The 24691-nt window shown below is 42.0% G+C and overlaps 1 protein-coding gene across 4 annotated transcripts in view; it reads right to left on the reverse strand.

Annotated features, from left to right (window-relative positions):
- The window catches only part of SEMA5A (semaphorin 5A), a 486740-nt gene that overhangs the window by 223869 nt on the left and 238180 nt on the right, over nucleotides 1-24691 (reverse strand). For all 4 annotated transcript variants that reach the window (XM_067730359.1, XM_067730362.1, XM_067730361.1 and 1 more), the window contains one exon: nucleotides 16884-16929. In XM_067730359.1, coding sequence (XP_067586460.1) covers nucleotides 16884-16929 — 46 coding nt within the window. The remainder of the gene's footprint in view (nucleotides 1-16883; nucleotides 16930-24691) is intronic.

The raw sequence follows: 24691 nt of genomic DNA on the forward strand, positions 1-24691 counted from the left end.
AAGGTTAAGAACATGCGGTACAGCCAGAAGGTCTGAGATCTAATCTGGAGTCCACCAAGTTTACAGGTGTGTAATACTGACAAGCTTTCTTCAAATGCAAAATCAGGATAAAGATGGTGTCTATCAAATAGGAGCCCTGATAAGAGTCTAAGAGCAATGCATGCTGAGCTCTTAGCACACAGATATATATATCCCGCCACCAGGGAAGCCCCTAAAGGGTATTTTAATAGGATGAATGATAATTAAGGACTGAAAACTTCAAATGCTACCATGTTAATTTAAAAGGGGATGTATAACTGGGGCAAGGAAATATAGAATAGAATCCCACATAAGGAAAGGAATAGGGTCTAAAAAACACCAGTCATTTTAGAATGTCAGGAAAAGGTTATCAGTGTATGAAATGTGTAATTAATATACTATCTATACCTCCATTCATAGGCTTATCATATCTTAGAGGCTGACCTATGAATCTTCACATATGCTGGCTATATTTAAACTGCTTTGACAAACTGAAATTCGTCAAAACCCGATAAAACAGGTTTCTTTCTATAAAAGCTAAATGTGATATATTTATACAGAGCTCGCCAAGCATCAGGCTGAATGTATATGATGTGGCATACTCTATAACTATGAAATATACATTTTCCACAAAAATAGATAAGTCCCTGTGTTCTATTTGAAAAATGGTTCTTTTCACAAATGTATTTATTAAAAACTAATGTGCCTTTTCTGGCAGAGTTCACTCTCACTTTGAACACTATGGAAAAAAGTTAATAATTTGAGGCTTCCCTGGTGGCGCAGTGGTTGAGAGTCCGCCTGCCGATGCAGGGGACACGGGTTCGTGCCCCGGTCCGGGAGGATCCCACATGCCGTGGAGCGGCTGGGCCCGTGAGCCATGGCCGCTGAGCCTGCGCGTCCAGAGCCTGTGCTCCGCAACGGGAGAGGCCACAACAGTGAGAGGCCCGCGTACCGAAAAAAAAAAAAAAGTTAATAATTTGGGGCTTGAAATTTGACTTATGACCTAATAAAGGTAAAAACAAAATTAACTGAAATTTACAGGAAGATAACAATGCTACAGTAAGACAAATAATTTCACTAGCAATTTACTTATTGCATACGTGTCATGTACACTAAAGGGTTTTGTTCAAACTGAATCACATTTTTCTCCTCCTTTCCAATTCACTTCAAGCCTATACATCTTCTCAAGTTTAATGCTCCTGGATCATGCATTTTCTTTTTGTGTATAAAAAGAAAATTCATGTTTCCTTGACCATGAGCAATGAGCTTAAGATCATAGATATTTGCTTCAATCATGCTTTAAAATGATAAAGGCCATTTTAATTATGATTTCCTTGTGGGAAAAATCACCTATGATTAGAACTATACTTTTTTTTTTAAGCTTTTAAAAATTTTTAATTGTAATATAGTTAATTTACAATGTTGTGTTAGTTTCAGGTAAACAGCAAAGTGATTCAGTTATACATATATATATTCTTTTTCAGATTATTTTCAATTATAGGTTATTACAAGATATTGAATATAGTTCCCTGTGTGATACAGTAGGTTCTTCTTGTTTATCTATTTTATATTTAGTAATGTGTATATGTTAATCCCAAACTCCTAATTTATCCCTCCCCCCACCCCTCTATCCTCCTTGGTAACCTTAAGTTTGTTTTCTATGTCTGTGAGTCTATTTCTATTTTGTAAATAAGTTCATCTGTATTACTTTCTTAGGTTCCACATATAAACTATATCATATGATATTTGTCTTTCTCTGTCTGGCCTACTTCACTTAGTATGATAATCTCTAGGTCCATCCATGATGCTGCAAATGGCATTATTTAATTCTTTTTTATGGCCGAGTAAAATTCCATTGTATATATATATACCACATCTTCTGCATCCATTCAACAGTCAATCAATGGACATTTAGGTTGCTTCCATGTCTTGGGTATTATAAATAATGCTGCTATGAACATTGCAGTGCATTATCTTTTAGAGTTTTCTCCAGATATATGCCCAGGAGTGGGATTGCAGGATCATACGGTAACTATTTTTTTAGTTTTTTAAGGAACCTCCATACTGTAGAATTATATTTTTATTCACACATGTAAGGCTAATAAAAGAGCCATCAATGTGAAATCTCTATTTATCAAGGTAAATAAATTACACTTTCTTTTCTGACTCAGGGAACACATTTACATTTATGGTTATGTGTAATTCCATTTTATACTCAGTTGTCAAAAGGTATTGTATTATTATGTGCTTGGTCAAATCTTTATAATGCCGGATTTTTTCTTTTTACACTTTATAACTTTGATGCTCAAGGTTAATTTGGTGACTTGTTTTTTCTAATTACAAAAGGAAATCTGCATTTTAGAAAGTCTCCGACCAAATATAAATGTAAAACATCATACAGAAAGTAACCTGGTCCAGATGGAATACTTTATTTATGATTTTTAAGTTTCAGGATTAGCTTATGAAATAATACCTCTGCAATATTTTATAATTTTTAAATTTCAAGATGAGTACGGACAGAAAAAATATCAGGCAGGGAAACAAGGAAAGGAGATAAGGGGAGGGAAAGACAGAGTATATTCTGGGCCTCAGTCATCACGCTCCAAACTGCATGGGTTCAAAAAACCGTGTAAAAACACTCTCCTCTCCTCAAGGAGCTTTAACTGAGTTACGGCAGAAGCTACAGGATCTCCCTCTGGAGGACAAGACAAAGGAAGCGATACATGACGGGCAAAAAATAACAGTTAAATTTCAGAGAAGACAGCCAGCATCACTGGATGCTCCGTTAGGAGGGAACAAAAGGGTGGGGGAAAAGACGAACAACAAGGTGGCATAACTGAGTCACTTTGCCGTACAGCAGAAATTAACACAACATTCTAAACCAACTATAATTCGTTTAAAAAACAAAACGAAATAAAACAAGGTGGCATGGTGGTTACCTAAAAGAAAATCTAACAACAGCCGAATGTTGTTGAAAAGTGATAAATTCAACTTAAAAAAAAAATACTTTTTTCTAAATTCCATACCATCAACTAAACTATTCCACTGGGGGTGGGGGGCTGTTGATTTTCTTGTTCACACACGTGTGCAGAATTAAAGAATATGTAGATATGAACTTAGGTGACCAAAATGTCATCTATCATTAAAAATGATATTGATAGTGTTAAAGGTTGAATTGTGCCCCTCCCCCAAAACGATAGGTTGAAATCCTAACCCCTAGTACCAGTACCTCAGAATGTGATCTCAATTGGAAATAACGTTTTTATAGAGGTAATCAAGTTCAGATGAGGTCATGAGGGTCTGCCCTAACCCATATGACCGGGGTCCTTCTAAAAAGGGGACATTTGGACACAGAGATGGGTAAGCACAGAGCGAAGCTGATGTGAAGACACATAGCGAGAAGATGGCCATGAGACTAGGGTGACATCTACAAGCCAGGGACGCCAAGGACTGGTGGAAAACACCAGAATCTGGAAGAGGCAAAGAAGGACCCTCCCCTAGCGCCTTCAGTGAGGGCACGGCCCTGCTGACACCTTGATTTCTGGCCTCCAGACCTGTGAGGGAATATATTTCTGTTGTTTTAAACCACTCAGTTTGGTTGCTCTGTTACACCGCTCCTAGGAAACTAATACAGATGGTTAGAATGAAAGCATCCCAATCCAACCTTTTTTAGAAAGGTTTTTGAACAGTTCTCTCAAACAACCAAAAATGCATAAATAACAAAAAGTATTTGCATAGCTTAATTTCCTAGTGCTGTACTGATTCCATGTTTTAAAAGAATCTTAAATATGAGTTCTGTTTTCTGGCATAGAATTTTGAACAAGGTTTTTAAAGGAAAATATCTGTAATTAAGGTGCTTTTTCAAGATTGTGGGAGTAGCTGATATTTTTGCAGCTTCAAATTACAAAGTGACATCTTTAGTGAAAACGGATGGTAAGATTTCAAACACTTTAAAATGGCCCCATTGTCGTATGATTTCCAAACCATCATCATAATATTTTAGCGATGAGCTCTCATAGTCTTTGGCTCTGCCCACTGTAGAATGGAGGTCATTAGCCTAAGTAAATACTTGCCTCATGGAGCTGTTAGGAGCTTGGGATCTCTTCAGTTAGTCATTTGGACAGGCTTGATAAACCAAGCCCACAGTCAACTGGCCATTAAAGGCACAGAATGAGCTCGATTTGTTGCACCCTCAACATTAATTAAACATGGATAGGGAGCTTAACTGTTCGGAAGAAGGGGACAACCACAGCAATTGAACATGTAAATCTCATAATCTTAGAGCTGAACGGGCCCTTGGAGATCCATCCATCTAGTCTAATTCTGTTGGGATGGAGGAAAGCAAATTAGAACAGGGACAGGACCGTTATGAAGCTACAGATGGCATGGAGGAGGACAATTAAAATAATAGTTTGCCAGGAGTTGATTGGGAGGAGAATATAGACAAAGACATAGGGTCTGAACAGGAGAAACAGCACATGGAGACACAGGTGGGAGGTTTGAATTCAGCTGGAGGAGATCAGGCCAACACTCATGAAGCAGGAAAGTTGGGAATGATTAACTGATGCCCATCTTGTCCTGGGGACTTTCTCAGAGCTGACCTTGCATTTTTATCTGCTCGATGTCTCAGGCTGGGCACTGATCGATAGACCAGGGAGGGAGGGCAGTGAGGGGGGAGAACAGGGCAGAAGAGCGTCACAGGCGGTCGGCAGCCTAAGTCCACCTTCGCAGGGTGGGGCTTAGGTACCAACTTTAAGCATTCCCTTAGGCACAGCCTTAGGCAGAATTTCATCATTTGTAAACACCTGTCATTTGAACAGGTTTTGGGAAGGAGGCCATCAGTGTGTAACACCTTTCTCTGCCCTCCTAACTGAAACTATAAAAAGTCAAAAAATCTTTACAAGAAAAACTGGGCAGTGATTATTACAAATGGCAGAGAGAAGAGCTAGGCTTCACATTTCCTTTTTCCCTATGGGGCTGGACAGTGGATATCCCAATGTATGAAATACATCGAGGAGAGCTCCTGAAACCCTTCAGGGGCCCAGCTCAAGTGAGAACTATAGGCCCCCAAGGCTGTTACCCTGACACATTACTCTACTGAAACAAAACAGAAACAGAAGGAAAACTGCATTCCCACCCTCTCTGTATCCAAAGGCGTTTCCAGTATGCTGTGCTCTCCCATAGCTGCCTCAGGGATGTGAGGATACCTGTAGCACCCGCTGGTATAGCAGAGCAAGCCGAGCTGTGATCATCTTCAAGGAGTCGTCTTCCAGGATATCACTGAGAGGCGCATTAGGACAAATACGCTCTATGCCACCATCAACCTCCTTGTGTGTCTAAGGTATGTCCACTCCAGACAAGGGTCAGAAAGGCAGGTTTCCATACTGCGTTTGTTTTGCCAGAAAAAATCCATTCCTTTCACTTCGAGTACAGGAAAGGCAGAATTTACATTTGTCTCTGTGCTGTCCAATTTCCTGTTTTCTTATCTTTGCCTTTCAGTTGAAAAACATTTATCATCCTCATTGGGTGATGTGGGGATAGAGCCATGCTTCACAAGTGGGGATGATTCTGCCCCCCAGGGGACATTTGGTGATGTCTAGAGACAGTTTTGGTGTCCCAACTGGGAGGCAAGGCGCTACTGGCATCTAGTATACAGAGGTCAGGCCTGATGCCTCTACCCTACATCCTAGAGTGCACAAGACAGCCCCCCCCCAGAAAAGAACCCCAAAGAATTATCTGACCTAAATGTCAATAATGCTGAGGTTAAGAAACCCTGAGACAGAGGAAAAAAGGAAGAGTCGTTAAAAAAATGCTCGCAGCTATAGCACAAGGAGAAGCCTCAGAGCACCATGAATAGGTAGGATCTCTTTGAAACAAAGAGGCATAAACTCAGAAAGATGTCTTCTAAAGACCCCCTGAATTGGTGGCCGCACAAAAAGGATATATCTACCCAGAACCTGTGAATGTGACCTTATTTGGAGAAAGGATCTTTGCAAGTCTAATTAAGGATCTCAAGATGAGATCCCCCTAGATTATCCGAGGAATCCTAAATCCAATGACGAGCATCCTTATACAAGAAAGGTGAGGGAGATTTGAGACACTCTGACACATGGAGAGGATCATATGAAGATGAGCGAGAGAACAGAGTGATGCACCAACAAGCCCAGGAACTCCTGGGGTCGCCAGAAGCTGGAAGAGGCAGGAAGCTTCCTCCCCTAGAGCCTCTGAAGGCAGTGTGGCCCTGCTGGCACCTCGATTCCAGACTACTGACCTCCAGAGCTGTGAGAGAATAAGTATCTCTTGTTTTAAGCCACTAAATTTGGGGCAATTTATTACCGCAGCCCTAGGAAATGAATATGCCACCCAAAGGATCGTATGTTCAGACTTAACTTGTATGCTTTCTAAAGGACAGAACTGCTGGTCTAAATGTGACTTCCAAATGAATTCTTTGAGATCTGCATTTATGAGCCAAGTGTGTTTCTCAGAGCTAAGGGACTCCCTTAACCAATGGTAACATTTATTGTAAACAGAAGAGAATCACACTTGGTGACCCAAATCACACTTTAGACCCAACGCTCTAAGACAGCCTCTTTTCTCAAAGGGTAGACAAATTTTAGGTGGTATATTCATACGCTTCAGGAGTCTTAAAATAAGAGTACACTGGCATTCTAATCTATCTTGAGAAGTGTTAACATTAACATGAGACAAAATTAAAATCATTTTAACCAAGCCCTTAGAACTTGTCACTATCACTGTGACAAGTGATAAAAACTAAACTCCAATTGGTTTAAGCCAAAAGCAAAAGGTTTAAAATATGTTGTAACTGGGAAGTACAATATGAGAAACCCAGATTCAAGCACAGACAAGCCCAGGGATTCAGAGTATGCTGTAAGAATTCAACAGTGCTGATTTCTAGTTATGATAGCCTCTGTTGGGCCTTATTCTTCAGCAGACACCACATGGGGACAAAATGGCTGCACACAGCCTACAGTGACATCATCCTTCAAGCTTACGCTTGCAAAGAAAAGAGATTAGCCTTGTTTCTTTCAGGGCATATTTGAAAGTCCTTTAAGGCCACTAATTAGCTGCACTTGGGTCGTTTACGGAACCCTGGAGCAAGGAGACTGGATACTCTTACTAGTCTTCCTAGGTCACCAGCCTGACTGCAAGATATAAGAAATAGAGGTCATGGGCATTACTTTCCTGTGGCTGCTGTAATAAAATGTCATAAATTCAGTGGTGTAGATGAATAAAGTTTATTCTCTTAAAGTTTAGGAGGTAGTTCTGCCACAAACCAGTCAGGTGACCTTGGCTAAATCACATAAACTCTCCAAGCTTCATCTCCTCCTCTGTAAAATACTGAAAATAATACCTACACCTTAGTGCCACTGAGAAAACAAAACTGAGATGATGTATGTGAAGAGCTGAGTACTCAGTAAGGGCACAGTAAATGCTGTCGCCTATTACTGTTGTTGTCCTCATTATCTTTTTTGTTTTGTTTTGTTTTGTTTGTGGTACGCGGGCCTCTCACTGTTGTGGCTTCTCCCGTTGCGGAGCACAGGCTCCGGATGCGCAGGCTCAGCGGCCATGGCTCACGGGCTCAGCCACTCCGCGGCATATGGGATCTTCCCGGACCGGGGCACGAACCCGCGTCCCCTGCATCGGCAGGCGTACTCTCAACCACTGCGCCACCAGGGAAGCCCTGTCCTCATTATCTTATGACAAATTAGGTCATTAAAGTTACATCGAATAAGCACAATGCCAAGTTTTCCATTACAGGGAAAGTTTTCCGTAAAGAAGGAGGAACCCAGGAGTCACATTTAAGCAGTGACAGAAGGAAGAGTCAGCAGAAGGATGGCACATATTAAGATTTTAACGCTGGAAGGGACTGCAGGGATGATCCAGCCTACTCCTCTCCCTGACTCTGCTCTCCCAACGCACCATCAAGATAACTGAGGTCCAAAGAGGTTAAGTGGTTTGTTCAACGTATCCCTTCTTTGTTATTTACAGAAATGTTAGACGCGTGGATAAATCTGTGTGTGTAGTAGAAAATTAGAATTGCTGGAATGGCGGGGGGGTAGGCGCAGACAACAGGATCAGTTCAGTGCATCCTTAGGTGCTAATCTTGTTTTTCTAGCACCTTCTGGGAGAAAATGCTAATGAATGCCAATGGATGTCTGAAGGTCTGAGTCTTCTGCTTCTTCCCAGGTATGCAGACAAACTATAATCCCAGCCTCCTTGCAGTTGGTTGAGGCCATGTGACCTAGTGGTGGCCACTGGGAGGGAGGGAGGCATGCCATCTCCTGGCCTGGCCCATGGAGGTCGCCCCTGTGCGATCCTCCACACTTCCTTCTGTGCTGCTCTGGAGGTGTGGGTTGAAGATGGAGGCACCACGAGCAGAACACCCTGGGCTCCTGGATGGCAGCATAGAACAGAGCCCCTACAGCTGCTGCCCTGGACAATCATCACGAAAGTAAGAAATAAGGCTTCTGAGTGTGCGTTTAGCTACTGAGGGTGAAGGGCTGTTTGTTAACAGCATTCGTTCAACGTGACTAATATTCTCTGAAACTAGTAAAATCTGAGTCCTCATCTACACAAAATGTACATTAGCAACTATAAATCCTCTTAGAAGTTATGAGAAAAGGAAAGTAAATGTGTTTCAATAAACAGGTAGATGAAACAGCTCCTGACAGGGAATTTTCACCAAGGGAGTGGAAGAGACAAGAATCTGGGGATGAGTGGTGACACTATGGGTTCCCAACCTATGGGTCACAGTCTAGGGAGGACCATGAAATTATAGCCCAGGGAGTCAAAATTAACACTGTTGTCCAAACAACCAAATATTGTCCTAAGAAAAGCAAAGACAAAGAATTACACTGCATTATCCTGTGTTCACTCACCAGGAAATACTCACTGAGAACTTGATCTGTACTAGTACCAGGCGACAAACTTTTCCTTAAAGGATCAGATAGTAAATACTTTAGGATTTGTATCCCAGACGTTACTTGATACAACTGGTCAACCCAGTTGATGTAGCAGCCACAGACAACATCCAAAGGAATGCACATGTCTGTGTTCCAATAAGATGTATTAATGATGACCATGGGCTGGCAATATGCAAATGAATGGGCATGGCTGTGTTCCAGTAAAACTGTAACTATGGTCATCAAGTCTTAGTTTCTGAAACCCTGAAAGGTTTTAATAAAGATCTCTAAGCTCTTTAATCTCTAAGATCCCTGCCACTTCTCTAACACTATGATTTCAAGAACATATTTGATAAAGAAGGCAAAAAAGAAATAAAGTTTAGAATCATGACTGTGGATAACTACATGGGAGACCACTCTCCCCCTGTCCAATATAAATATAAGACAAGATTTAAAAAATTAATCAATACAAATATCTCATTTGAATAGTTACTCTAAATTACTAATTAAAATATCATTCTTTAAATTATACAGAAGAATTCCAACAGAAGGTAGTTGTATCAAATTGTTATGACCCATTAGAGAGGGTACTGGTATTATAAAATTGACTCTATTTTTAAATTTAATTTCATATTAATAAAAGGAAGCAATTTATACTCAAGAATCCCAGCAGCTTCTTTAGAAATGGCCACTAAGGGCTCATACACGTGTTTGGTTAAAAATACAAAGGAATCTAAAGAGGAAAATACCCCAAGCATATCAAAGATCTTCTGGATTCAATCAAGACATGTTAACATCACAGATTCAAAAAGTGGCTTCTTCAAAACATGTGGAAGCCGAGGCAGTGATCACCTAACATAGAGTTTCTCAACCTTGGTGCTATTAGCATTCTGAGCCAGGAAATTCTTTGCTGAGCGGCGAGGGGCTGACCTGTGCATTGTAAAACATTTAGCAGTGTCCCTGGCCTCTACCCACTAGATGCCACTAGCACGTCCCCCTCCAGTGGTGACAACCAGATGTTTTCAGCAGGTAAAACAGCCCCTAATTGAGAAACACCGATTTAGAAATGACTAGAGTTGAAAGGCAATTCCCCAAACCCAAATATACAAGAAACAAAGTTAACATTTACCTTAACTTTGGAGAGAATTCTCCACCAATATTGACCAGGTCGTCAGAGACATAACAGTTTTCAATTTAGAAACCAGAGAGAGGCAGGTGGTAAACTGGAACACAGATTGCAATTTTTCTGCTTATTCCAGCAGTCGTGAGTGAGAAACAAGCTGTGAATTCCTTTCCCTCAGTAACAAAGCAATATAAAAATGGATTTTGAGCAATTTCCCAAAAGACTGTTAGGAAGACATTGAGGTGAAATGAGCTGCAGTCTCTTTGTGTTCTTAGGACCGTGCTCAGCGCACCTCTACCTCGGGCCATCCCAGGCACGATCCCAGATGGGCAAATGCTGTCAATTCATCTTAGGGCCGGCTGCATTTCTATATTTTCCAAAAAGCTTGTTCTTGTAACATAACCGCTGTGATCAAGGCAAGAAGAAAAGTGACGCTGAAGAGATGGATCTGTTACCATGACAAGAAGTAGGAGAGACGCCTGATGGGAAACCTCCACATCCTCTGTCACTGTGCCTGAAAGTGACTGGTTTCCAAGACGTGATGTCTACATTTCAGCACACGGTGAGTTGCAAGATTTATCACAGCCTCCGAGTGGAAAGACACCTTATAAGTGATGTCACATGAATATTTGATTCTCCAGTCATTGATGAAAAACAGGTTTTGTTTCCTTCAAAGCAACTCTTGGTCTTTCACTTTAATACACTGAGGTATGTTTGAAAAATCACAATATTCCATATAGAGCCATTCTACCTCATGGTATATTTATATGTGAATATTTTTGTGGTGATGCTAAGGGACTTACCTCAAACAGATAATGTTCACTGGGGGTAATAATAACCATGTACCGACCCGATCCTTGCTCAAATCTTGACTGCTTCAGAAACTCCACTAGTGACGTCTCAACTTTATTAGGGAGAAAAAGGGAAAAAGAACCCTTGATTCGGGGTTCTGTTGATGCCCGTTCCGGACTGTGGTCAGTATCAAGCTTATCAGGCAGTCTGACCTCATAGTTCGTTTTCTCACTCTAAAGCCACTTCACAAAAGTCCATTTTTCTTATCAGTGGGTTTCCACATGGTTCCACAAGCTGAGTCGCAAGGCACAACCACGTTGGATGGACAACGTGCTCCTGTGGATAATGCCGGCAGCCCATGGCCCACCCTGCCCTCACCGCTTGGGCAGGAAGAAGAGCTGGGACTCTTCTTCTCCTCTCACTAAAAATGGAAGTTGGGATAATCAAGTCACTGTGTGGGGACCACCTTGGTGTGAGGAAGGGAAGATGGAAGGATGCACCACAGGTGTGCATCATGCTCCCGCTGCAGCTGGGAACTGTGCTGGCTGAAGTACACACACTAGCGCATCGAATTTGGGGGTCATTGACTGGGGGGAGGGGCTTAGAACTCTGTGAAAATCACTAAATAGAAGGAAAAAAAAGGAACCTTGTTCAACAACTGCTTTCTCATTACTGATCCTAAAACAATGTCCAGGCAGAAGAATTGAGGGCAGAAGAAAAGTGCAGAGCAGTATCGAGCAGACAGGTGACTGGTACATAAGAAAGGAATGGATCAGAGTCAGGAAATACGTATACTGTCCTAGAAACTTCCTGTGGGGTGAGAGTATGCACACGTGTGTTTTAGGATGCCTCTTCCAGCAGGCATTCCTCACTGCTCTCGTCGCTGGCTTTCATTACTTTCCTTCTCTTGAATTTAGGGACAAAAATATGAAATTCACCCATGCCCTACTAATGATAAGTTTTAAAAAGTTGCAGAGTGAACATATGTATTAAATATCAAGGGATTCAAACTTTCACAGACATTTGTCTTGAGTCTATCACCTGCCAGGTAACTGCATCTAATGATCTACTTTCATCTAATACTGAGGAGACAACAATTCAAACCCTCCTCACAGCACAGAGTGAATTTCAATCTGAGACAAGAGGGGCTCGTCAGAAATAAAGGCTGAGCCTATGAAATGCATCCGAGGGTCATCAGCCCAAACAGACTCAAGGTGGGTTACAAAGAGGTGACAGTTAAAGTGAGACCGAAGGATTGGCGTTCTTCTTCTAGATCGAGGAGAGGATAGGGTTAAAATTGTTCACAAGAAAGAGGACATGAGCAGATGCTAAAAGTTGGGAAATGGCCTCCAGTCTGGGAAGCTATAAGCAGCTTGGCATTACAGACACAGGGAAGTATCCCGAGGTGATGGGGGGCTGCCCCTGGGAAGTGGACCCTGCTGTCAGGCAGAGAGGGGCCAGGTCAAACAAAGCGTTGTCTGCTGTTAAATAAGGGCTGTCACTGATTCTCAGTTCTAATTCTCTCCACTGTTCATGCAAATTGCTTTTCCTTCCTCATTTTCCCATGTTTCAACAATTACTTTCTATCTTCAAAGAGAGAAGGAAGGAGAAAAGTTTTAGCCTACTATATCCAAATTAATCCGGATGGTCCCTGGAGAAAACAATATTTCTACAACATAACTGAAGGCGTACAAGTCATAAACACTTCTGCTTCTCATGATCTTAAAGTGCACTGTCCAGTTGGGTAGCAACAGCTCCACTGAGCTCTTGAATGGTGGCTAGTCCAAATTCACATGTGCTCTAAGAGTGAAATACACCCCAGAGTTTGAAGACTTAATACAATTAAAATAAAGAAATGTATCTCATTATTTTTTTGTAATTATTACATGTCAAAATGATATTATTTGAGATATAACAAGCAAAATATATTAAAAATAATTTCCCCCGAAGGGATTAAGAGGTACCAACTACTATGTATAAAATAAATAAGCTACAAGGATATATTGCAGCACAGGGACTATAGCCAATATTTTATAATAACTATAAATGAAATATAACCTTTAAAAATTGTGAATCACTATGCTGTATACCTGAAACTTATATAATATTGTACATCAACTATAGCTCAATAAAAAAATTGTCCCCTGTTTCTTTGTACTTGTTTCAATGTGACCATCAGATAATCTTAAACTACCCATGAGGTTCACATTATGTCTTTACTGGACAGTGCTGTTTGTAACACCAGTACAGCCCTTTCTTGATCAGTGTGCTTAGCCTTTTTTGTTACCCTTAGAAACGGTCATTTAACTTAAAATAAAGTATTCATAGAAATCAAAAGGACAACTTAACTGGAGACATGTATGAAAAAGCAGTCTGTCCTAAAGAATTCCCAGAGTCCTCTCTCCACAGTGAGTGAAAGGTAAGCTGCAGAGCATCGTACACAACCACGAAGCACAACAGAGGAGGGTGGCGCTGTGTGTACCCACCGCACCGCGTGGTCTGACGTCTGTTATTAGGGCCGTGTTGTCAAAGCTTCCATTCGGAAAGCCCCTGTCGTCCTGCTTGGCCCTATGTCAGCAGCCTGTGCTCTCTCTTACCAGGAGGTGATGCTGATGAGTTTTCCAAACCTCAATAAGAACACTTCAATTTCATCAGTAACCTCAACCTGATTTCCACCAAAAGGTAGTCATGACAATGAGAAGCAATAATGAGGAAACTACAGTTAGTTCCCTTGCCCCTAAAATAACATTATACACACAGTAATGGCAAATGCATCTCCTGATTTTTTGCAGCTATTTATTTCAAAATAACATCGAGAAAAGTTGCAAACAAAGTTCAATGGACTCTCATAAACCCTTCACCTAGATTCTTAGAGTTCCCTCATTAACATTTTATCGTACTTGTTCTATCATTCTTTCTCTCTGTGTGCATGCATGCATGCGTGTGTGTGCATGTGTATGCCCATAAACATATATATATATATGTATATACACATAGAGTAATTTTTTAAATCACCTCAGAATAAGTTTCAGAAATGATACTCTTCACCCTTATTTATCTCAGAAGGTTTGTCTAAAGAACAAAGACATTCTCCTTCATAATCACATTACAGTTACCAAAGTCAGGATATTAATACATTTCTACTATCTTCTCTGCAGACAGTAAAATTTCACCAGTTGTCCCAAGAGTGTCCTTTACAACAAGAAAAAATTATTTTCCTGTTCCAAGATGCAATTTGAATCAAATGTTTCATTCAGTTGACATGTGTACTTTTTTTCCCCTTTATGATAGAATAGCTCTTTTTTCTTTTGACTTGGTGATTTTTGAAGAGTAGAGACCAGTTTTTTGTAGAATGGCCTTCAGGTTTGGTCTGTGTGATGGTTCCTCATGATGAAACTGGTTATAATTTTTGGCTTTAATATCGTGGAAATCTTGCTGTGGCCTTTTCAGTGCATCTAATCAGGAAGCTTATACTAACTCTTTGCCCCATTCCTAGCGAAAGTACCTTTAACTAGCTGGTTATCATGGTACTGGTCAGCTATCTTCATTATCAAGTCACAGGTTTTCCTCTGGCAATTAATACGTATTTTATAGGTAAAGACTTTGAGACTATATAGCTATCTTGGTCATCATCAAACTCTCACCCACAAATTTTGCATCCATTGATCATTTTTGCCTGAATCAGTTTTTAGTGTGAGTGTTGTCAAATTATAATTTTCTAATTAAATCATTCCTTCAACATTTATTAGTTGGCATTTTAGAGTAAGGAAGAGCAGTCCCTTCTGTCTCATTTGTTTATTCATTTATTTTTATGTTAGTGTTTACTCATAGTATTTACTCATAGTTGATTCACTGTGTTATAACCTGATACTATCATTACTTATTCTAACAATCAAATTGTCCCAGATTTCTTCAGTGAGCCCACATCAAGCTGGCTCCTATAACCTTTTGACCTGGTCTCATCATTCTTTGAGTACTCCCTTAATTTCTGAAACATCAAAATCTTCCAGGCTTATCTGGAACTTTGGTTGTCCAGGCCCTGGAATCAGCTACTTCTCCAAGGAGGCTTGGTTCTTTTTTTTTTTATTTTTGGCCACACAGCATGTGGGATCTTAGTTCCTGACCAGTGATCCACACCCCCTGCAGTGGAAGCTCAAAGTCCTAACCACTGGACCACCAGGGAAGTCCCAAGGCTTGGTTCGTTTTAATGGAGAATGAAATTTAGAAACCAAGTACTGGGTATTAAGTGTGCTCATTGCTATTAGAATGACAATATTCTAGACCTTCTCAGCCACAGGAGCTGGGAAACTAGGAAATCAATGCACATGGATATGGAAACATACGTTGGCGCACACACACATATCTGCACATTTCACTTTTTCGGCACACACAGTATGCCAAATAATATACTATACCCTGAGAATCAAAATGAGCATAATCCTATCGAATGATCTACATATTTTATAAAAGATTATTTAAAACCAGAGCTTTAAAATGGTATTCTGCATTAACTGCTGATCATTCTGAGTTCTTATTAATACACTCATAATTTTACCAATGATCAACTCATTTAAAGACTTCACTTATATTACCAAATTGCAGTGGAAAGACAATTCATTGTCCAGTGTGATGAAATAATTATAAGAAGTTATTATTTATTGTTATCACTTTTAAAAAACAAAAGTGATTAACATTTGTTGCAAAAGTACTATGCCTTATCTCTTGTGCATGCATTACTCTATTTAATTCTAGCAAAGACAGTATGGGGTTGGTAGTGTTTTGTGGTCATTCCACAGATGAGGAAACCCCCAATTGCTGGGAGTCACAGAGCTAGATCACAAATCCAGGTCTATGGGTTTTCAAAGTGCTTTACCAATATTAGTTTTCTGGGGGGTACTGGCTTATTTTAAAGGCCTGGTGAATAAAACATAGATCTACTATTAAACCCTAGATCTAAAGTTTCCTGAATGTTCCCAAATATCAGCATCACATAAGAGAAGAAAATAATATAAACTTCTCTCCAATCACTTCTTAGAACTCTGGTAGATGAGGGTGATTAAAGAATTTTTCTGAACTACACATAGCCCAAGGATTCTGGCATGCTCCATGGGGAATTCCAGAATCTTGGTGAAGTGGGTATTTATGCCATGACCCTGTCCTTCTCCAAGGAGACCCTTCTAAAAGACTAACAGGGTGAAGTGGGCCTTTGTGGTTCAGATCTGCCACTAAAATAAACACTCTATCCAGGCATAAGCATCTCAGGTTCCTCCTCCTTCAAACCGCAAAAAAACACAAGTAGGTAAATTTCATTTTTATCTATCATCACTAATTCTTTGTTATATGTGGTTTTTTTGTTTGTTTGTTTGTTTGTTTGCGGTACGCGGACCTCTCACTGTTGTGGCCTCTCCCGTTGCGGAGCACAGGCTCCGGACGTGCAGGCTCAGCGGCCATGGCTCACGGGCCCAGCCGCTCCGCGGCATGTGGGATCTTCCCGGACCGGGGCACGAACCCATGTCCCCTGCATCGGCAGGCAGACTCCCAACCACTGCACCACCAGGGAAGCCCTATATGTGGTTTTTAAGCCGTAGAGTCATATTTATTTAATTATAAATAATAAAGAGGAAACAAAGGTGTTTTTCTAAAGGGGGCTGATTTTTACAAGAATATGGTGGCTGGATGCATCACACTAAATAATCAATGATGATTCTAACTAGGGGGAAAAGGCCACTTCCTAACATTGAGGAAATGCCCTTTGAATTATCTATCATTTGGGGAAGAGTAAATCAGGGTGATACCCATGAAAGGAGGAGAGGCCGCACAGTAGGAAGAGGGCTAATTGGGAATTAAGGCAGGTGATGACTCATGTCAAAGAGGGCAGCCAGGCATCCCATGGCCTGACCTGCTGAGGAAGGAACGGTCTGCTCTGGCTTGATTAATACCTTCACATACATCTGTCTTCATCCCCTCAAACACGGAGCTAATTGAGATAAAAAAATGAAAGTTTGAGAAAAATAAATTGCACCTACCTGGATCAGAGACAAATCCTCAAGCTGTAATCTGAAGAGGTAGTTTCTACAAAATACAAAAAGAGAGCAGTTTCATTTTTAATAGATCTAAAAAAATTACAGTACGTAAAAATTATGAGAATAAGGGGAAAAAAAACCAACAATTTTTGGCTTCTGAAGCAATCTCCTGCTAAGACTGTGTGTCACACAGTTTTCCTTGGAACTCAGAGTTCAAAGAGGTGTTCAATACATCAACAGAAACACACATTTGAGACTGGTGAGAAAGCTAAGGAATAAGGGGTGGGGACTAAGGTATATCTAAATTATTAATCAGCTCTCTTAATCGATGTGAAATGGACAAGCGGAAGTGGGTCTTTAATGCTGAAACTGAGTTTAAGTTAAGCAAGATGATATAAAACCACTCTTCACGAGCCTTTATCCTGACAGATCACCTACATTCACCATGTTGTATAATTAAAACACATCCAGGTTTTGAATTCACCAATGGTCTGAGCATTACACCGCTCTGCCTCGCTGGATGGATTCAGTGTGTAATAAGTTTAGAAGCATGAACTTGTTGTCTGTGTGACTGTTTGAAAGAGTCAGCTCTGGCTGCCCAAGCGTGAAAGAGGAAGCCAGAGAAAAGGAAGCGATCAGCTTTCAACAACGAAGGGGAAGAACCATGAAATACACAACAGAGATCCGCAGAGCTGGGGGGGGGGGGGATGTAGCAGTCACGTGAGACTTTGAACTGCACTGTTGTGACTTTTAGAAACAAGGGATTGGCCTCCAGCTCAAGCCATGAACGAACATCTCCTTAACATCATGTAGATGAGAAGCTGGTGCAGCAGGAAAGCAACCCAAGGATGGATGGCGGAGAAGGTCCACCCAGGTGTGAGCAACGATGGCAGGGAGAAATTGGCATGTAGTGGGAAGCAGCCCCTCAGAACGCATGAGTGGGGAGGGGTCTCGGAGAAGCTGAGGCTATTGTTATAATGGACTGGTCCAAGGTGATTACTGTGGCATCAGGAGAATAACAAAACTCCCCCGGCACCAGCAAGAAACAAAAGTAAATGACTTTCATTCTCTGGGAAGGCGGGCAGATGTCAGAAGTGAACACGCTGTCCCAGTAGAGGTGACAAGGGACAGCCACGACAGGCCATGGGCACAGCCCTGAGAGAACCAAGAAACATCCCTATGGTGTGGATGCAACGGGGAGCACAAATCAACAGGGACGGCTCCATCCCGGGCAGGCTGCTACCAGTAGCACGCATGCACTGCCGGAGGAACAGAAGGGATTCCAATCACCTTTAGGGCGGGCTCACGAGTCCCAGGCAGCGCCCCCTGCGCGCTCAGTGTTCTCACAATGTGCCCCCCGCCACGGGAACACTGCCATCCTGCACGCTGAAAACTGCCTCCTCAACCACTACAATGGCTTGTTCAACACACTCTTTCTGAGCCTCCAATTTAACCTCCGAAACAACACCAGAGAAGCAGTGCGTGGCACGTGGCGCTTCCCTCACAAAGCCATTGGGAGAAGCGTCCCCTCTCTTTCCTTACAGTCGAATCATCCCTCTACGCAGAGCTCAGGATGCCTTTGAGGAGGGAATGTGGCAGCAGAGTCTACTTCTGTTTAGTCTGCAAGTTTTCCACCAGAAAGGTCGTCCTGCGGCGGAAGGAATGAGAACTCAGCGCAGACACGGGGGAGCGGAGCCGAGCTGCCAAGGTAAACGCCACTGGAGGCTGCCTGGCATTCGAAGAGTTGCCAGGCTCTCACGTGATGTGGAACAGATACCAGCACAACTGCTCTAAGAGACTTTAGAGATCTACACGTACACACAGATAAATCTTTCAGATGATGGGCTTAGAAGAGGCCCCAGAGGGAATTACTGGCCCCGACGCACTCGCACTCATTGCCTTTATGAGCGCCACGGCTCCCTACCCTCAGGGTGGCTACATCGTGGGCTTCCAGCTGCAGGAAGCTGCCAACAGTCCCTGCCCCTCCACTACGGGGGGCAGTGTTGCCTAGTGGTTAAGGACATTTGTGTCCATCAACAGATGAATGGATAAAGAAGTGTGACATATATACAATGGAATATTACTCAGCCATAAAAAGAAACAAAATTGAGTTATTTGTAGTGAGGTGGATGGATCTAGAGTCTGTCATACAGAGTGAAGTAAGTCAGAAGGAGAAAAACAAATACCGTATGCTAACACACATATACGGAATCGAAGAGAAAAAAAAAAAAAAGGTCATGAAGAACCTAGGGGCAAGACGGGAATAAAGACACAGACCTACTAGAGAATGGACTTGAGGACACGGGGAGGGGGAAGGGTAAGGTGGGACGAAGTGAGAGAGTGGCATGGACATATATATATACACTACCAAACGTAAAATAGATAGCTAGTGGGAAGCAGCCGCATAGCACAGGGAGATCAGCTCGGTGCTTTGTGACCACCTAGAGGGGTGGGATAGGGAGGGTGGGAGGGAGGGAGACACAAGAGGGAAGAGATATGGGAACATATGTATATGTATAATGGATTCATTTTGTTATAAAGCAGAAACTAACACACCATTGTAAAGCAATTATACTCCAATAAAGATGTTAAAAAAAAAAAAAAAAAGAACATTTGTGCAAAGGCCAAAGCTCTGCCACCAGACAACCTGGGCGGGCAGGGGGAAAGCTGAGCACTGTATGCTTCAATCTTTTCAACTGTAAAATGGAGCTAACAGTCATATCTACCCCCGATGTTGTTGTGAGGTTTAAAGCCAAGGAAAACACTTAGAATAATGGTGTCTGAGCCATTATCAGCACTCAATTAACAGTAGCTACTTCTAGGCAGTTTACGGAAAATATTAAAATTTCCAGCCATGTTGAAATTCTCAGCATCTTCTCCATTTAGGGAGAAGGAAAGAGCATTTCCGCCCTCCAGCAATGGCAGGTTACGGGCATAAGCGGGCACATTTACCTCTGTGTGTTCAGGTATTGGGGTTGTTGTCAGTAGGGATGGTGGCGGCACCACTGGATTTTTAGGAAAGAAGATAACATTGTTTATCTTGTCTTGGTTCTGGGACCCAGTCATCCCACTCTTTCCAACTCACTGGCTCTTTTAAGAAAAACTTTTCTACAAATATTCCCAAAAAAGAAGCCATTCATGTTTTTAATCAATGAATTGGTTGAGAGCTTTGATGATATTGCAAGGCTCTCTCTCTCTCTCTCTCTTTCTCTCCTCCCACCCCTGCCCCACACACATACACGTATACAAGCATGAATGCCCACACTACAGTATCTGTCTCTGAGAACTTTCTAGAAAGGCAGCTCTCATACACTAAGGAAGAGCTGAAAGGCCTTCACATAACTGAGGAAAGAAGATGGTAGTGTCCATGATTTTCTGTGGAGCTATGGGCAGGGTGACTGGACAGAAAAGTTCCAAGTCTCTCTCGTTGTGCTAAGGGTAGAAGGAGGTATAGAGCTCATTCTCTGGGTCCCGTTTTCAGGTGTTTTTCACGGGGGAAGTGTTATGGTCTGAATGTTGATTTCTCCCCAAAATTCGTATGTTGAAATCCAACCCTCAAAGGTGACGGTATTAGGAGGTAGGGCCTTTGGCAGGTGATTTGGTCATAAGGGTGGAACCCTCACAAATGGGATTAGTGCCCTTATAAAAGAGGCTCCAGAGAGCTCCCTTGCCCCTTCCACCATGTGTGGACGCAGCAAGAAGTTGGCCATCTGCAACCTAGGAGAGGACCCTCACCAGAACCCAACCAGGCTGACACCCTGATCTTGGACCTCCAAGCCCCAGAAATGTGAGACATAAATCTCTGTTTATAAGCCACCAGTCTGTGGTATTTTGTAAGAGCAGCCCAAATGGACTGAGACAGGAAGACACTGATTTACGATGACAAACATGCCACACTCTCAGCCTATTTCTCTCCAACAAAATCTAACTCTGCTGGCCACTTCTGCCTCTCAGGTCCCAACAGTCTGAAAAGGGACCCCTCTGTTCCCCCAGGCATTACCTAGGTGGATTTCAACCATTTACTCTTCCTTCCACAGACATCTGAGAACTATGGTACCCGCACAACCATCTCATCAGTAATCAATCAGTATGGCAGAGGTATTCAATAGGTGAAAAGAAGGGGCAGAGAAGAGGGGCATGCTTACTAGGAAAAACAACACAGTAATTATGAGATACCATCACCACCACCACCATCACCATGCCCAAGACCCTAATAAAGAGAAGCACCAAGGTTTTGAAATTTTCCTTTGGTATTTCCTGGGTTACAAGATGTAAGGTGGTGATCTTTTAACCCATCCTCAATTTTTTTTGACCTAAAAAAATCATAGAACCCAAGAATTTGGAGCTAGGTTGTCATTAGAAAGTATATACCCCTCAACTTTTAGATGAGGAAACTTCTGTAAATTAGGAGGTGCACTGTGATTTATCCAAGATTATTAGGATTCAGAGAAAGTTCTATGATTAGAAACAAGACCCCCCACACACACTTTGCTGTCCCTTATCCCATTGTGACAAATGGCATCACTAGTCAGTCATCCAATGTCCCTTTCTAATTTAACTGGCACCAAACACACACACACATACAAGGGAATCATTCTTACAGTACAATTATTTTGTCATCATTGTTCATTCACAGGTGCATTTACAAATCATTTTGAGACAATTCAAGTCTTAGCACTACTCATAACAAGCTTTTGACAAAATTCAACACCCATTTATGATAAAAACCCTCCAGAAAGTAGGCATAGAGGGAACTCTCCTCAACATAATAAAGGCCATATATGACAAACCCACAGCCAATATCATTCTCAATGGTGAAAAACTGAAACCATTTCCACTAACATCAGGAACAAGACAAGGTTGCCCACTCTCACCACTATTATTCAACATAGTTTTGGAAGTTTTACCCATAGCAATCAGAGAAGAAAAAGAAATAAAAGGAATACAAATCGGAAAAGAAGAAGTAAAGCTGTCACTGTTTGCAGATGACATGATACTATACATAGAGAACCCTAAAGATGCTACCAGAAAACTACTAGAGCTAATCAATGAATTTGGTAGAGTAGCAGGATACAAAATTAATGCACAGAAATCTCTTGCATTCCTATACACTAATGATGAAAAATCTGAAAGTGAAATTAAGGAAACTCCCAGGAGGGGAGGTGTGGAGAGTGACCTGTGCTCGCACACAGGCTGCTTGGCGGCGGCAGCAGCAGCCTTAGCATCTCATGCCTGTCTCGGGGGTCCCCGCTGATAGCCCCGGCTCCTGCCCATCTCTGGAGTTCCTTTAAGCGGCGCTCTGGATCTCCTCTCCTCGCGCACCCTGAAAAAATGGTCTCTTGGCTCTTAGGCAGTTCCAGACTTTTCCCGGACTCCCTCCCGGCTAGCCGTGGTGCACTAACCCCCTGCAGGCTGTGTTCACGCTGCCAACCCCAGTCCTCTCCCTGGGATCCGACCAAAGCCCAAGCCTCAGCTCCCAGCCCCCGCCCGCCCCGCCGGGTGAGCAGACAAGCCTCTCGGGCTGGTGAGTGCCGGTCAGCACCGATCCTCTGTGCGGGAATTTCTCCACTTTGCCCTCCGCACCCCTGTTGCTGTGCTCTCCTCCGTGGCTCCGAAGCTTCCCCCGCTGCCCACCCCCGGTCTCCGCCAGTGAAAGGGCTTCTAGTGTGTGGAAACTTTTCCTATTTCACAGCTCCCTCCCACTGGTGCAGGTCCCGTCCCTATCCTTTTGTCTCTGTTTATTCTTTTTTCTTTTGCCCTACCCAGATACGTGGGGAGTTTCGTGCCTTTTGGGAGGTTTGAGGTCTTCTGGCAGCGTTCAGTAGGTGTTCTGTAGGGGTTGTTCCACATGTAGATGTATTTCTGATGTATTTGTGGGGAGGAAGGTGATTTCCGTGTCTTACTCTTCCGCCATCTTGAAGCTCCTCTCAACAATTTTTTTAAAAAATTGTGAAGGATGAAACATACATGAAAAATTTGTGGAATTCCCTAATCACCTCCCTGGACCTCAGAATCTGACAAAACATAGAGTGGATTCCAGTATTCTCAAAACCCTGTCCTTAAACTATTTGGTCCCAAATACAATGCCAAGTATTTTTGCTTGGAAAAAATCCAGCTCAGCTAGCAACATGAGGGACCAGAAATCTCCCAAGACAGCTTGATCCATCACAGTTTAGGTCAACGACCTATGAAGTTAAAGGTTACAAAAAGAAAGAAAATCTTCTAAAGGGAATAAAAAATGGATACTCCCAAATGCTGGGTCACTCGGGCACTAAAGTAAGATCTATGGTTCCCTGCAATTGGCAGCTCTCCAGGGCACTGCAGAAGAGGCAACCACTTTATCTTACAATTGTAAGCACACAGAGGAGGAAAAACAATATATGTGAGGTTCACAAGAAAGGCTACCAACCTTTCCAACAAGAAGGAGTAATGCTTCTGGCTCCCAGCCAAAAGGAATGCTAACCAAATGTTTCACATAAGGTCAGTTTCTCTAGTAGGGCAATGCTTTGAGCAACCCAAAATATTTAAGTGGCCTCATTAATCTTCCTAACACCCCTAGATGTAAATAGGTAGTGATGAGGAATACAGCCATATTCTTCAGGGAGAAAGGCAGTGGTGCAGAAGGTTAAGAGATTAGATTCTAGGAGCGTATTAGTTGTGTAGCTTAGGGGAGCTAGTCTCTGTTGCCAGGTCCCCCCTCTCATCATAGAAGTACAAAGCAAGAGTTTAACCAGGCTGTAAAGGTTCAATTTTATGGCCATAGTAAATGAAAGTATGGGATCTTCTTTCCTTGGTGTGAACTTACTTTTTTTCAAATGCCTTGGAATAAAATTTGACATTGCACATTCAAATGTAGTAAGCGTATTACTTTTAGGAGTGATATATGAGGAATACAGAAATCCAATCAACTGAATAATTCAAATCACAAAGCCATTTAATTTGGCAGATACAAACTGACAATTGTGAAGCCCATTCATCCTTCCCCCACTGGACACCTGAGTGTGTGGTCTCCCTCTTCACCCGAGTGTATTTCTTTTTGACTATAGGACTGAATAACTCATTCCTACCTCTCATCACATCCCCCAGTGGCCTATTAGCAGCAAATCACTAAGCACAACAACATAGTCTCTGAGGTAGCAGTGATGGCCTTAATAGACAAAGTTCATTTGTGTCTTCATGTAAAGTAATAAAATTCAGCCAGCATTAAAGAAAAGGTTGAGCCATCATGAGCATATTAACTAAATGACTCATTTTATCTAGAGAGACTATAAAACTCAACTCTGACCTCCATTAATTATGAAAGACACAGGTGTTTTAAAATGACATTCTCTTAGAATAACTCAGTTGGTCTCTGATGAATATAGCTATAAAATCAAAGGAAAAAATTCCAAGTTCTTATTGAACATGTAGGTCAGAGGCTTGCTTATAACTGAGGAGCAGAAGATGGAATAATTAAGAAAGACAGACTTGCACTTGGCACTAAGAAAATCAAGTAAATTGAAAAGAGACAGTAAACCTATAAAAAATGTTTTAAACAACAGTGATAGAAACTTATGTTTGTTGTTTAATAAAAGTTTAGACCATTGTTGATGATGAAACAATCTGAGGATAGAATACCCACTGCACGTAAACTGTGACCACTTGGGTAAATGTGATAGTGAAGCTAGTCTCACCTGTACCTGTGCCAGCTTCATCTGCTCTGTGATTTCCGTTCACTGCACGATTCTATCCTAACTTTGTCAATAACCCACTGGCACAAAGCCTGACACTGTGACTTCCTACATGACTCCCGAATTTTCAGTTGCATTGAT

The sequence above is a fragment of the Pseudorca crassidens genome, chromosome 3 (assembly GCF_039906515.1).
Source record: "Pseudorca crassidens isolate mPseCra1 chromosome 3, mPseCra1.hap1, whole genome shotgun sequence".
NCBI classification, from domain to species: Eukaryota; Metazoa; Chordata; class Mammalia; order Artiodactyla; family Delphinidae; genus Pseudorca; species Pseudorca crassidens.